General features: G+C 35.4%; 1 protein-coding gene across 1 annotated transcript; it reads right to left on the bottom strand.

Annotated features, from left to right (window-relative positions):
* Positions 1 to 533: 533 nt before the first annotated feature.
* Positions 534 to 10,468, bottom strand: LOC110940979 (ATP-citrate synthase beta chain protein 2). The gene is made up of 17 exons (XM_022182554.2): positions 10,282 to 10,468; positions 8,037 to 8,154; positions 7,847 to 7,949; positions 7,633 to 7,698; positions 7,311 to 7,434; positions 5,755 to 5,889; positions 5,563 to 5,623; positions 5,209 to 5,285; positions 4,955 to 5,110; positions 4,724 to 4,852; positions 4,445 to 4,577; positions 4,234 to 4,361; positions 3,429 to 3,534; positions 3,267 to 3,343; positions 2,418 to 2,488; positions 2,022 to 2,306; positions 534 to 805 (listed from the first exon to the last, which is right to left on the bottom strand). Exons 2-17 carry the CDS (start codon positions 8,134 to 8,136, stop codon positions 730 to 732), a joined length of 1,827 nt encoding a protein of 608 aa, XP_022038246.1. The 5' UTR covers positions 8,137 to 8,154; positions 10,282 to 10,468; the 3' UTR covers positions 534 to 729.
* Between the last annotated feature and the right edge of the window lie 2,786 nt (positions 10,469 to 13,254).

Genomic DNA, 13,254 nt, shown 5'->3' with positions numbered 1-13,254 from the left:
AGACGCCTTGACTTTGACTAAATATTTAGCTGCCTTTAACCCTCAAGCCTTTCACTCGGCCTTCAGCTTTTAAACCCAGATGCCACTTAAAGCCTATTACTCTTCCTCAACCCAGTCTTGAAGCCTAGACCATTAAATTTGCTCCACGAGCACAAATATCACACAAAATACAAAATAAAACAAATAATTAAAAACCAACAATAATATTTGAAAAATAAAATAAAAATAATGAATATTAAATTGTACTTTTAACAATTCGGTACCGGTACCGGTTTCAAGAATTGGCATCATTTGCTCATCCCTAGTTACAGTGGTAACCCCGTCCAGAATTCCCACCATCTTTACCACGGACATTTGATTCTATATCGTTCCTAGTCATATGAACACTCTTCGCCATCTACAGCAACATTGTGTTTTTTTTTTAATCAAGGGCAAGGATCGAGACACGTTTTAATGGTAGAATTCAAAGCGCAGATATCGAAGATTTTAGCTCAACAAATATCGAAATATAATTCAAGCTTATATCTTTCACATACCATCATCTCAAACTAGACATTTCTACTAAAACGAAGTCTTTATTCAACATAAAACAAAAAGAACTACATAATAAGCTTGGTTTCAGGAGACAAACAATATATGAATATAGAAACACCTTAATAAGCTAAATGTTACAAACAGACAAAACACAAACAGTCATCTGCAGATGCCAACAATGGTGGATTGCTTGCTTTACTTGGTGTAAAGAACATCTTCCCATGGGTGACGGTATAGCGGTTGCTTCAGTCTCTTCTGGTCGAACGTATGCCTGCAAATTTCAAAACCGTCAACATGATGATTCATGGGTTGTCCTAGGAGTGTAAACAAACCGAGTCGCTCATGAGCTACTCACAATGAGCCTGACAAGGTTCGCAAGCCTCAACGGCCTATTATTTATATGATATAATAATTTCCATTTTATATAGCAAATATTATCAAATATAAAAATATGATAAAAATTAACTAGATAATATATATTTAGTTGTATTGACTTTATATTAAATACTAGTTCCACCAACCTTTTTAAACTCAAATAACTTTTCTATTGTTCACTATATTTTTAAACAAATTATACCATAAGATTGAACATATTTTCTCTTTAATATATGTATAATATTGATATATTTTTTCTATAAAAAAATGATTCATTTTTTTTAAAGAAGCGCAACACACTACAAGTATAATTGTCCTGTTATGGTGTTGTTATGTGCTCGGATGCATTTACGAACACATGTCATAACAGCACCATGTAAAATTGGATAAAAGGACACTAGTTGTCGTAAGACCTGGTAACATAATAGCACTGTGTAAATGGTATATAACAACACAGTTACTCAAACAATGTGTTACACTTGGAAAAAAAAAAAAAAAAAAAAAAAAAAAAAAAAAAAAAAAACTCAATCTAAAAAAAATATATATGAATATTATTCACATATTAAAGAGAATAAAATACTGATTTTATGGTTTAAATTTAAAAGTATAGTGAATTATATAAAATTATTGAGTTTAAAAAATTGATGGAACTAGTAAATGGAAATAATACCCTTGTCCATTAAAACCTCACTCATACATGTATCGCCTCCTCATTGTTTCCTACGCTTTTTAGGTTAATCGTATTTCTTACAAGAACCAGACACTTTTGTTATATATTAAAAAAACTATAAATATACACCAGCCATAACAACATACACACACATATATACACATACATACATACATACATATACATAAACTTAATTACACATACATACATATATATATAAATAAACTTAATTACACACATAGACACACATATATATACATATATACATATAATTAGATATTAAAACATACTACACGAGCCAAGAATAGACTGGGCTCGAACAAGCTCGGGCTCGGCTTGGCTCCTTTACAGCCCTAGTTGTCCTCACTTGAACCCTTTTATTTAATCTACAAAGTATGATGAGCATATTCGAATTTGAAATGAAAACATTAACCGGACTTACCCGATTAGACCGATGGAACGGGCCAAAACAAAGAGCCCGTTAAGGTAACCGATGGAAATAATCTCATCAATTTCTTGTTTGGTGAACATCCCGCTACCGGCAAGAAGATCCAAGAAAAGGGAACCAATGGCACCATCAACATTCATCACTAAGTTGTTTGCCTTTGAGAGAGTGTAAGTTTCTACTTCAACCGCGTATTCCATGTATTTTGTTGATGGGAAATTGGTGCGCGCAAATAGTTGTAATAGTTCCACTCTCTTATCTTTGTTATCCCCTCTTTTTATCCTTGTTCACAAAAAACAAATTTAAAGATTAGTTATATCGCGCGATCAAAGAAACCCAAATCCAAATACCCAAAACAATAAGGATATTTGGTACTTAACTACTTACACGTACCTGTGACCTATTCCGGGCACACGAATACCCTTCTTTTTCATACTTTCAACGAACTCATATGGTGAAAGTTTCTGCGAATTAAACAAAAAAGAGTAAATGCCAAAATCGTCCCTGAGGTTTGGTCATGTTTGCTTGTTCCATCCAAAATGACCTTTTTGTGCATTTGAATCCTTCAGGTTTGCTTTTTATTGTAATTTCCATCTAAGGGGCTTTTGTTTACCTCTTAATGAGGCTTTTAATGGTTCAGACCTCTTACTGGTTCAACACTTAATGGTTCAGACTGTTTGTTTCACGAGCAGATGTCTGAATGGTTCAGACATTTGCCTCTGAATGGTTAAGATTTATACAGAGTCTGAATGGTTAAGACCTCTAATCTGAATTGGTCAGACATTTGCCTCTGAACGGTTAAACATTATACATGCTCTTAATGGTTCAGACCTCTTACTAATTAAGCACTTAATGGTTCAGACCTCTTACTGGTTCAGCACTTAACCATTCAGATGTTGCCAAACAGCCCCTAAATCACTAACATAGTTTATTTTTTCTGTTAAGGTGACGGGCATTTTTGTCCTTTTGGATGGAACAAGCAAATATGACCAAACCTTAAGGACGATTTTGGCAAAAAAAGAGTAAAATGCCAAAATCGTCCCTGGGGTTTGGTCATATTTGCTTGTTCCATCCAAAAGGACAAAAATGTCCGTCACCTTAACAGAATAAATAAACGACGTTAGTGATTTGGATGGAAATGACAATAAAAAGCAAACCTGAAGGACTCAAACGCACAAAAAAGTCATTTAGATTCAAGATCATAAACGATTGAATTGGGATATTGTCACATGAACAACTCACCCTATCGTAAGCGTCTTTGAAGTACCGAGCAGCATCATCAATGGCACCACCGAAACGTGGACCAATCGTTAGCAAACCTGTTATTTAGAAAGAAAAAGAAAGTGACACGGGTGTGGTATAACGAGCGTATGATTAGATTGAAAAAGACTGCAAGTTAAGTACCAGAAACAAGGCTCGAGACGAGATCTTTTCCTGCCCTTGCGGTCACGATTGTGTTGTGAGCACCGGATACACATGGCCCGTGATCAGCACATAACATGATGCAAATCTGGTAAATAAGTAGTGATGTTTATATAGACTACAGAGATATAGAAATTTCGTTGAAAAACATATGTGTGTGTATTAATTAGGGTGTCAATTGTGTCGGGTTAGTGGATTGAATCGGTGAACCTGAACACAACGCATGTATTTATTCATGTCGCAGACATCAACCCTAAGCCCGACACACTTAAAATCATGTAGCCGGAACACGACCGTTCAGTGGCGAAGCTTGACCCGAATAACGCCGGGGGGGGGGGGGGGGTTGAAAACGTATATACCAAAAAATTTCTATAGAACCGGGGGGTCAAAAACGTATATACCAAAAAATTTCTATACGAAAACTACATATATAACACTACCGAGTACTGAGCGAAAAGTTCGGGGGGTCGGGCGCCCCTCCCCGCCCCTTCTATACTTCGCCACTGCGACCGTTTGACGCATCTATCTAAACAAGACAAAAGGGTTGATGGGCTGTGAACGTGTCATAAACGGGTTGATGAGCTGTAAACGTGTCATAAACGGGTTGATGAGCTGTAAACGTGTCATAAACAGTTTGTCAGGTAAACTTGTTTAATTAAATGGGTTGACGGGTCGACATGTTTTATTATACGGGTTAAACTAAGGTAAACTCGAACACAACCTGTTTATTAAACGGGTTAGATATAACAACTCAAACACAACCTATTAATAAGTTTTGATAACAAACCTCGATGAATTGTGTGCAGTATCGAGGGAGACTGCGTTTAAACCATAAAAGTGAAATAACATCACCGACACCCATTCCTTTTTCAATAATGGTAGACATCGGTACACCAGCATAGCACGGCTCTTCCCCTAAAATTTGAGTTTAAGAGAGTCATTAACCGTTCATAAACGCCTAACGCGTTGACTTTTGTTATAAATCAATGGTGTTTTACCTCTGTCATCAGAAATAGTTGAAATAATATGAGTTGGTGCTCGCACTTTCCCACTCTTAATCGCGCTGTTAAGATCCTCAGGGATTTGTGGAGGCGTGAACTCCTTAATCGGGCTAATCTTGCCCTCCTCAGCCTGACAAGTGCAACCATTTCACCCGTTAGAGAAATAGTATTAACCCGAATTGACCCGTTTAGTGTTTTTTTTTTTTTTTTGAAAATAACCCGTTTAGTATAAATGGGTCGAAAAGTATAAATGGGTTGAAAAGTGTGAAGACATACCAACTTCTGGAACGTTTCCTTGATTGAAGTTTCAAATGCTTCATATGATGTCGGGACAATGGCCCCAGCGTCCCCAAGTGCTTGGTTTTTAGCTTGTGCAGACTCCATTTCACCTCCACTCTTGGCCCCCTAAATAATAAATAAAATAATATGTTAATAGAACATCATATTAAGGAAATTACGGTTTTACCCTTCCAGACAAATTTAAGGAAAAACAAGTTAATCAATTACCGCGTGCCCGAATTGGACTTCGGACTTGAAGAGGCGGGCACAAGTTCCACTGACCCAAGCGCATACGGGCTTATTAATTTTTCCGGCTTTAAGGGCTTCAACTAAGGAGTACTCATCTCGACCGCCAAGTTCACCAAGCACAACAATCATTTTCACCTAAATTAGACCAAAATACCCGTTATTTAAATGTAATGTTTACTATTAAAAAGGGTATAATAGTAATCCGCAACGTCCCCAGTTGACTCACAAGGTACCTGAGGAATGTTGTTGAACCGCAAAACATGATCAGAAAGAGTAGAACCGGGAAAAACGTCTCCTCCAATAGCAATACCTACAAAATCCGTACTTAGCATCGAAATATATATAATATATCGATACACACAATATATAAATCGCATGAAAAATGCAACTGAAGGCATATTGCATATATCGATGACCAGAAGCAGTTATATTAAAAAAAAAAAAAAAAAAAAAAAACGAAAACTATCATTGCAAAAACATAGTTTTAAGTAATTATATTTAACGCTTTTTTATAGATACTTTTTTTAGGGGACAAGATAGTTTTCTATCCCAACCCACTCAGTTTTAAGTAATCATATTAATGCTACCTTCATAAATTCCATCCGTCACACGGGCAATTGTATTGTACAACTCATTTGACATGCCACCCTGCAGTGTAACCAAAGATAATGAGTCGTTTTCGGTTTTGCATGATCGCTTTTAATAGATGAACATGAACATTTTCAAGTAATGTAATTTGGGTTCAAGGAGAATAAGGAAGCTCATGAAAGTGTACATACAGATTTGGAGACAAATCCAACGGATCCAGGCCTGTAAAGTTTGCATTGTATGATGTTATCGATTGTCCCGGCAGTGTCGCCGATTTTGAAAGCTCCGGCTTGGATACCGCCGACAGTCGCAGGGCCAATGACAACCTGCGTATTCACCGGTTCTAATCTAAGATACAATGTTATAGTGCATGTTCCAAGTGAGTTAAACTTCATCGGTCAGACAAGATGTGACCATTGCAACGCGTCTATATGAAAATAGGGTCCGGGTTGTACTGAATAGTAACCGATCAAGCTATAAAGTATATAAAAACTAGGTTGAATCCCTTGTACTACAATGGCGCAAAATATCAAATACATAAAATTCTTAAATCTGTACGTACACCTTATAGGTGAAAAAATCATCATTATAGGTGAAAAAATGTATTACACATACTAACAATTTTTTTTTAAAAAAATATATAATAAAAATTAATATATAATTGGGTTTGAAAATACATTAATTACTTTTTAATGTAATTTGACTCTCATTTACTATTTGATAGAAACAAAAGTTATATAATTAGATTTCAAAGTTTCTTAAAATAAGATATAAATTAAAATAAATGTGTTTTATTACTACAATTAGTATTTCTGTAAGAATATATCATTAGTAAAAAAGAGCAAGGTATATTTAATAAGAAAGATGGGCGGGAAAAGATGGTGAGAAGAGATATGGAAGCGACACGTGGCATGAGAGATTTTACTTTATTATTATATTATATAGTATAGATATAGATACAAATGATGATGAAATGGATAAAACGGATCAAACAGTAATGAGTCTAATTAATTGAATGAATTAAATGTGCCAAAAGCTGCTTAACATGGATTCAAAATGGTACAAGAATAGGTACATTACTTGCACCAATATCGCTTTTGTAACCATATTTAAAAATGAGTTAATTACTGTTTTCGTCCCTGTGGTTTGTCAAAAATCACTATTTCAGTTGATTAGTTTAAAAATTGCGATTTCAGTCCCTGTGGTTTTACTTTCGTAACTATTTCAGTCCCTGTGGTTTCACTTTCGTAACCATTTCAATCCATTTATTGTACAGGGACTAAAATGGTTACGAGGTGGACAAAAATGGTTACGAAAGTGAAACCACAGGGACTGAAATCGCAATTTTTAAACAAATGGACTGAAATAGTGATTTTTGACAAACCACGGGGACGAAAACAGTAATTAACTCTTTAAAAATTTACTAACAAAATTCAAAAAAAAAAGGACAAAAGATTGTTGGTGGGTCCTCTAAACCAGTCCGGCCTACTTTTACCCGCGTGTTAAATTCACCCACTTTAACCCAAACATATTTATACTTGTCACCCAACATGCCTAACATGCCCATTTTACCACCCGTGGGTCCCATTTACTTGACACTAAGGGAAACTGGGATCGGATCGTACCCACAATCACATATAAAAATTTTAAAGGGTCAAAACTATATTTGATGTGGAGGCAACACTAATACACAACATGTAGAATTAATGTTAATGGTGTAAATGAGATAGGATCCAAAGTTTCGCACCTTGTTGTTTGCTCTTGCATATGCGATCAATTCCTTGGTGTCCGCTTCAGGAACACCCTCAGCAATAATAGCCACTACTCGGATTGTCGGTTGTTTAAGAGCAAGATTGGACGAAGCAGCAGCACTGTAAAAGTTCCACATTTTTTATTAAATAGCAAAATAAAATAAAATAAAATAATACTCTAATAGCCTAACAAGACACATAGTTTTTGTAAAAGTATTCTCTCTTTTCAAAATGTCAAAACTGCCCTTATATAAAGACAAAATAAAGAACCCGTGATAACACGAACCAATGTCGTTAATTCTTTTCTGTATAACTGACCTTCTGTATGATGCAAAATTTATAAAAACATCGGCAGTAGGATGTGCTGCACAAGCTGCTTCGATACTACAAGGCCAAATTCGGATCACATAACAGCATGAATTAGTTGTTGACCATCAAAAGTCAAAACTAGTATACACATCTTAAAACATGTTCTAGGAATGATTTTCATCTTAAGAACAGAGATGTATAGAGAACTATATATAATACATACGTAGAATGAACGGGAATGGCAATCTCTTCTTGCCCAAAAAATAGTTTCTGAAATCCCTCGGCACCCGGGTTAATGATCCCAGCAACTGAAGGTGTTTCCCTCCCTAATAAATATAAATAATGCATAAAAATAATATTAATATATATATATATATTTTTTTTGAATTATGTACAAGGGTAATTTTACTTACCGCAAAGGAAGTCAAAATCAAGCATCCTCTGAATCGGTAGTTGCTTATAGTTATAGAACAACGCTTGTGTCGTACGGGAAAAAAGTTGCCCTGTCGCCATGGTGCTCGCTCAAAAAACCTGTAAATTATCCCCCCGAAAAAATTAAATTCTTCGTGTACGAAACTGTTGATAAAGTAATATGAAAGACAACATCCAAACATTTGTTTATATTTATAATACACTTCAATATTGACAAATTAAGGGTATCTTACTGTCTTGTGGCCTCAAAACAAAATCATAAACCTTAGGTAATGATGACAAGATAGAAAATAGGTAACGGTAAGCTGAAAACGGCCAAAAAAAAGAATAATATGAAGTTTCATATGACATCTACCATGAAAAGAGTTTCTATTCTCGTATCTTAACCTGTCCCAATCAAGGTTTAAAAGTACGGAATCGTGCCTCGAGGCGGAATTAAAAAATAAATATAAAAATTATATATCTTATAAAAAATATGAAACTAACTAATTTCATCGTCAGATTCATCAAAAACACACATAAAAAGGACATGAAATGTTTAAAATTGACAAAAAAAAAAAATTAAAAACATCAAAACCCCCTGAGGCGCGCATCAGCCCTATGAGCAGCCCCAGACTCGTTTTTTGGCGCCTCGCCTCGAGGAGTAGGAATGGCAATGGGCCGGGCTTGGGCCGGGTATTTGTAATCCCAGGCCCGTACCCGGTTGTAATTCTTTGGCCCATACCCGGCCCATTACCCGTCGGGTATTTGTCGGGTAATTACCCGTCGGGTATCGGGCATACCCGTGGGTATCGGGTATACCCGTTAATTTCATAAAAATACCCGTTGGGACAAATGTTCAATTTTTACTTTAATGTTTATATAATTTACTATTTTAATGACTATAACAAATGAAAATATGATTAATAACTTACATATCATATTCAGACCACATATACCAAATTAAACGAAAACGATTACTTAATTAAGTAATTGTATCATGACCACCAAATTGCATAAACAACTACATAATAAAGGGTGATAGCTTTCACATCCAATATACATGTTCAAAAATAAGTTATTTGTTCGCTAAGCACCTACCAAATACATATCCACATATGACTATAAGGAAGGTAATAAGTACATGTACTAAGTTTATATATATAGAAATATATAACATGATACATTCGGGTATTATTCGGGTAAATGGGCCGGGTATCGGGCGGGTATCACTAAATCCCATACCCGTACCCGTACCCGATTTTTTTCTTTTTTTAAGCCCGTACCCGGCCCATACCCATTGGGCTTCGGGTATACCCGGCCCGTATGTTTCGGGTTTCGGGTATACCTGTCGGGCTTGGGCTTTTTTGCCATCCCTATCGAGGAGCACACCGCAGCCATTATTTTAAACCATGGTCCCAATATCAACAATTACCTTAACTTCAGAAAGTTATACCTAGAATCGTTTATTAACTTGACCTAACAAAAAAGTCGAATTCGGACTCTTACCGTAACCAGAACTTACAAAGTGACATGTTTATGAACCAAATAAAAAGAATTTGTACTGCAGTTTTATCCATCAAAAATAACTTATGCTAATACTACTGCACACCATGATCTAAAATCTTGGATCCACCGCAACAAATACCGACAACTTCTTCAACACGAAACAACTAAAGATCAACGAATGGTTGCGCAATATTAAACTCGACCATACGAAAATTCGCAAACAGTAACATAAACCTATGAATTAGGATACAGAATAACAGAAAACCACATATACAACAGACACACACATGTTTAACATGAGCATTCAAAATGTACAAGCTGTAAAGCAGAAGGTACATTAAAAGAGGGCCCCACTAGCTTCACTAACATATCAACATTCTCCTGATTCACCCAATTAGCAAGATTCCTTAAAGATCCAAACTTTTACACATAACCAAATCAGATCATGATAAACCCTAAACTGTAATTCAATTTCACATCATTAAACTAAATGACCCTGATCCAAATCTACACCAAAAACCCAGATCCAAAAATCAAAATCAAGTTTAAAAAAACCCCTAAAATCCTCAAATTGAACTCTACAAGTAACAAATCAAGCGTACATTGGACTGAATCTTGTGTAATTTTAGACAATTTGAATCTATTTGATGCAAAATGCAATAAAAATCATATCTTTGATCAAGTTTTGAACTTGAATCATGGAACAGGGGAGGAGAGAGAATTGGGATGTGGGTTTACCTTGGAATGTAAGAATTTGTTGAAAAATGTCAAATGTGTGATGGGTTTATGAGACGAGCAATGGGATGTGAAGAGAAACTAATGGGTGGCTATATATAGGGGGGTTGAAGATATGGAGGATTTAGATACATGTTTGTGTATGTATAGGTTTAATATTAAGAGAAAGAGACTGGTGGGTGGTTGTTGGTTTGGTGGGTTTGAGGGTCCAAAATGACCGGTGAAGAAATTTAGGTCTAGATAGAGTTTTCAAATTTAATTTCTAAAAAGAAATTTTGAGACGTCTTAACGGCTGCGATAGTGTCTCTACCGTCTTGGATAGTAAAAGGTTTGTGGTTACACAGCGACAACTAACCCTACCAATAGTTTTACCACGTGGAAGATTTTACAGAACATGAGTTAAGTTCTACTGTGTGGACGATTTTACTGAGCATGTTTATTTATTTGTTATAATGTTTTCACAAATTATTTTTGATTTGGTAAAGCAGTCACGGGGATATTGTGCGACTCGAGGTTCCCAACTAAATTAAAGGGGAAATTCTATCGGGTTGCAGTAAGACCTGCAATGCTATATGGGACAGACTGTTGGGCTATTAAGAAATCACAAGCACACAAAATGGAGGTAGCAGAGATAAGGATGTTGAGGTGTATGAAGATATAATGACTTGAACTTTATTGATATGATATGCACCCTATGTCACACGCCGACCACGTAAAACATCAAATCGTGGCGGAAATGTCGGGGAGTGTTGTAACAGAATTATTGTTCCACAACCAAGGTAATTTAAATAATATTTTATTCATCACCCAGGGGTGGAATACATTGTTTCAAACGAGAACCCACAAGTTACATTCTCTTAAAATAAAAAGAAACAAAGTACATAACATAATTAATACTAAGTCTAGCTCTGTTTTATGTCACTAAGGCCCAAGTCCACCCTAGCGTGTCACGATCGTCCTATGCATTAGCTCCTGAAACACATGTGAAAATAGGTACGTCAGCATAAAAATGCCTGTGAGATACATAGGTTTTGTGAAAATAGGATTCATGATTTAGGTTTAAGAAAATGTTTAATGAAAACTTTGTCATGAATCCAGTTTAAGTGTTTGCTTATAAAATGTTTGAAAAGCGATAACAATCAGTTAATATGTATGTATAAAAGAATGTTGTATGGTTAAAAGAATAACCAAGTAAAAGTAAGTTGTATGAAATAAATCGTTTTGTAAAACAAAGTCTTGTGAAAAAGATATTATTTGTGTAAAATGTATAAATCCAAAATTGAATGATTTAAATAACGGTATGTCATGTAATATAATACAAGCACTTATATATAGGAAGTACCAGCGGCGTATCCACCATGCTTGTAGCATACTACACACATATCGTTACTTAAGTCACTTAAACAAACCACCAAAGCATATAGTTCATGTTCAAACCAATCATCAAATGTTCTTGTCTAAACCATTCTCAATGTTTAAAAGCCAAAATGTAGTCATGTAGTTAAGTATGTGTAAACAAAAGTTATGTATAGTAAGTAACAAAATGAGAATACTTAACCATAAGTAAAAAGGAACAAAACAAAGTATTTTGAATAAATCAAAAAGTTATGTTTTGCCAAGTAAAAGCTTGTTTTATTGATACAAACATTTATGTGGTAAGTTAACGCATTACATTCAAGCCTTGAGACAGCAGGATAACCTTAGAGTAAAGGTTATCAAAGTAAAATGTTCACGGATTCAGTCATTCCTTTCATCCAAACCAACCCAGGATGTCAGGAACGGGATTTGTCAAGTCCTATGGTACCATTACTTACTACCAAGCGGCGTAGCTAATGTTAATGAATGTAGTAAAGAACCGTTTATGCAAACCAAATGTCATACCAAATGTAAACAAGTTATGTGAAAACAATGTACTAAGTATGCTAAGTAAACATACAAAGCAGAAAAGTCATGTAAATCAATGTGCTAGTATGCTCAGTCAACATACATAGCAGAAAATGTAATGTAAAACAATGTGCTAATATGCCAAGTAAACATATGTAGCAAAGCAATGTAATGTAAATCAATGTGCTAGCATGCTAAGTAAACATACATAGCAAAACATAATGAAATCATGTACTAATAGTGTACTCAAGAACATAGCAAGCATATGATGTAAAAACAAGAAAGCACGAAAGTAACAAGTAGGCACATGTGTTTCACCCCAAAACGTTTGGAAAACAGTAAAAGAGGGGTCTATGTACTCACTTGAGATTGCTTAGAAGTCGTAGGATAACCACCAAGCAATGCTAGTAGATCACGGAATCAAACGGCACCTATATAGGTATCTACATTAATAAACGGACCTATCGGAGGATCGGGTAGTACGAGGGTTCGTAAACCAAATAAGTATGGGAACTTATGTAATATGGTTTGACAAAGCCTACATACTAAAACGAAACTTATCCTAAGTGCTTTTGACCCGTTACGACCCGTTTAGGTAGCTTATGCTACTTTAACGCGTCGTTTGCGTAAAACGCGTTCGGAAAGCCTAACTAGTCCTATGACAAGTAAGATATGCCTTAACATGCTTAATATTGTTGCTAAATCAGTTTAGATGTCAAAAATTATGTTACATAGGCTTAAAATGAATTTTGGCGCAAAAAGGGTATTTTGGTAATTTACCTAAGGCATAAGAACTACTTATCATACAACTACTTAAACGTCGTGACCATAAGGTATAACCTCGGAAGGTTATTCCCTACACAACTATGGTCACCTAAAATGTTTGGTCGGATCCTAAAGATCGACCAAATGGGTCGGGTTCGTAAGCATAAGCGATTGATTAGATCGCTTACCTTTACGACCCTAAACAAGCACAAATCTAAAAGCGACGAGCTAAACATGCTAGAACATGTTTAGTAAAGTTATAAAACAGGTTTGGTATTAAAACAAACGGTTTTAATACCCTAGAGTAGTTTGGTTACAAAATACGTG

This window comes from Helianthus annuus, chromosome 5 (genome assembly GCF_002127325.2).
Source record: "Helianthus annuus cultivar XRQ/B chromosome 5, HanXRQr2.0-SUNRISE, whole genome shotgun sequence".
NCBI lineage: Eukaryota > Viridiplantae > Streptophyta > Magnoliopsida > Asterales > Asteraceae > Helianthus > Helianthus annuus.
Note: the sequence above shows the minus strand (reverse complement) of the source record. Positions and strands in the feature narration are given on the sequence as shown.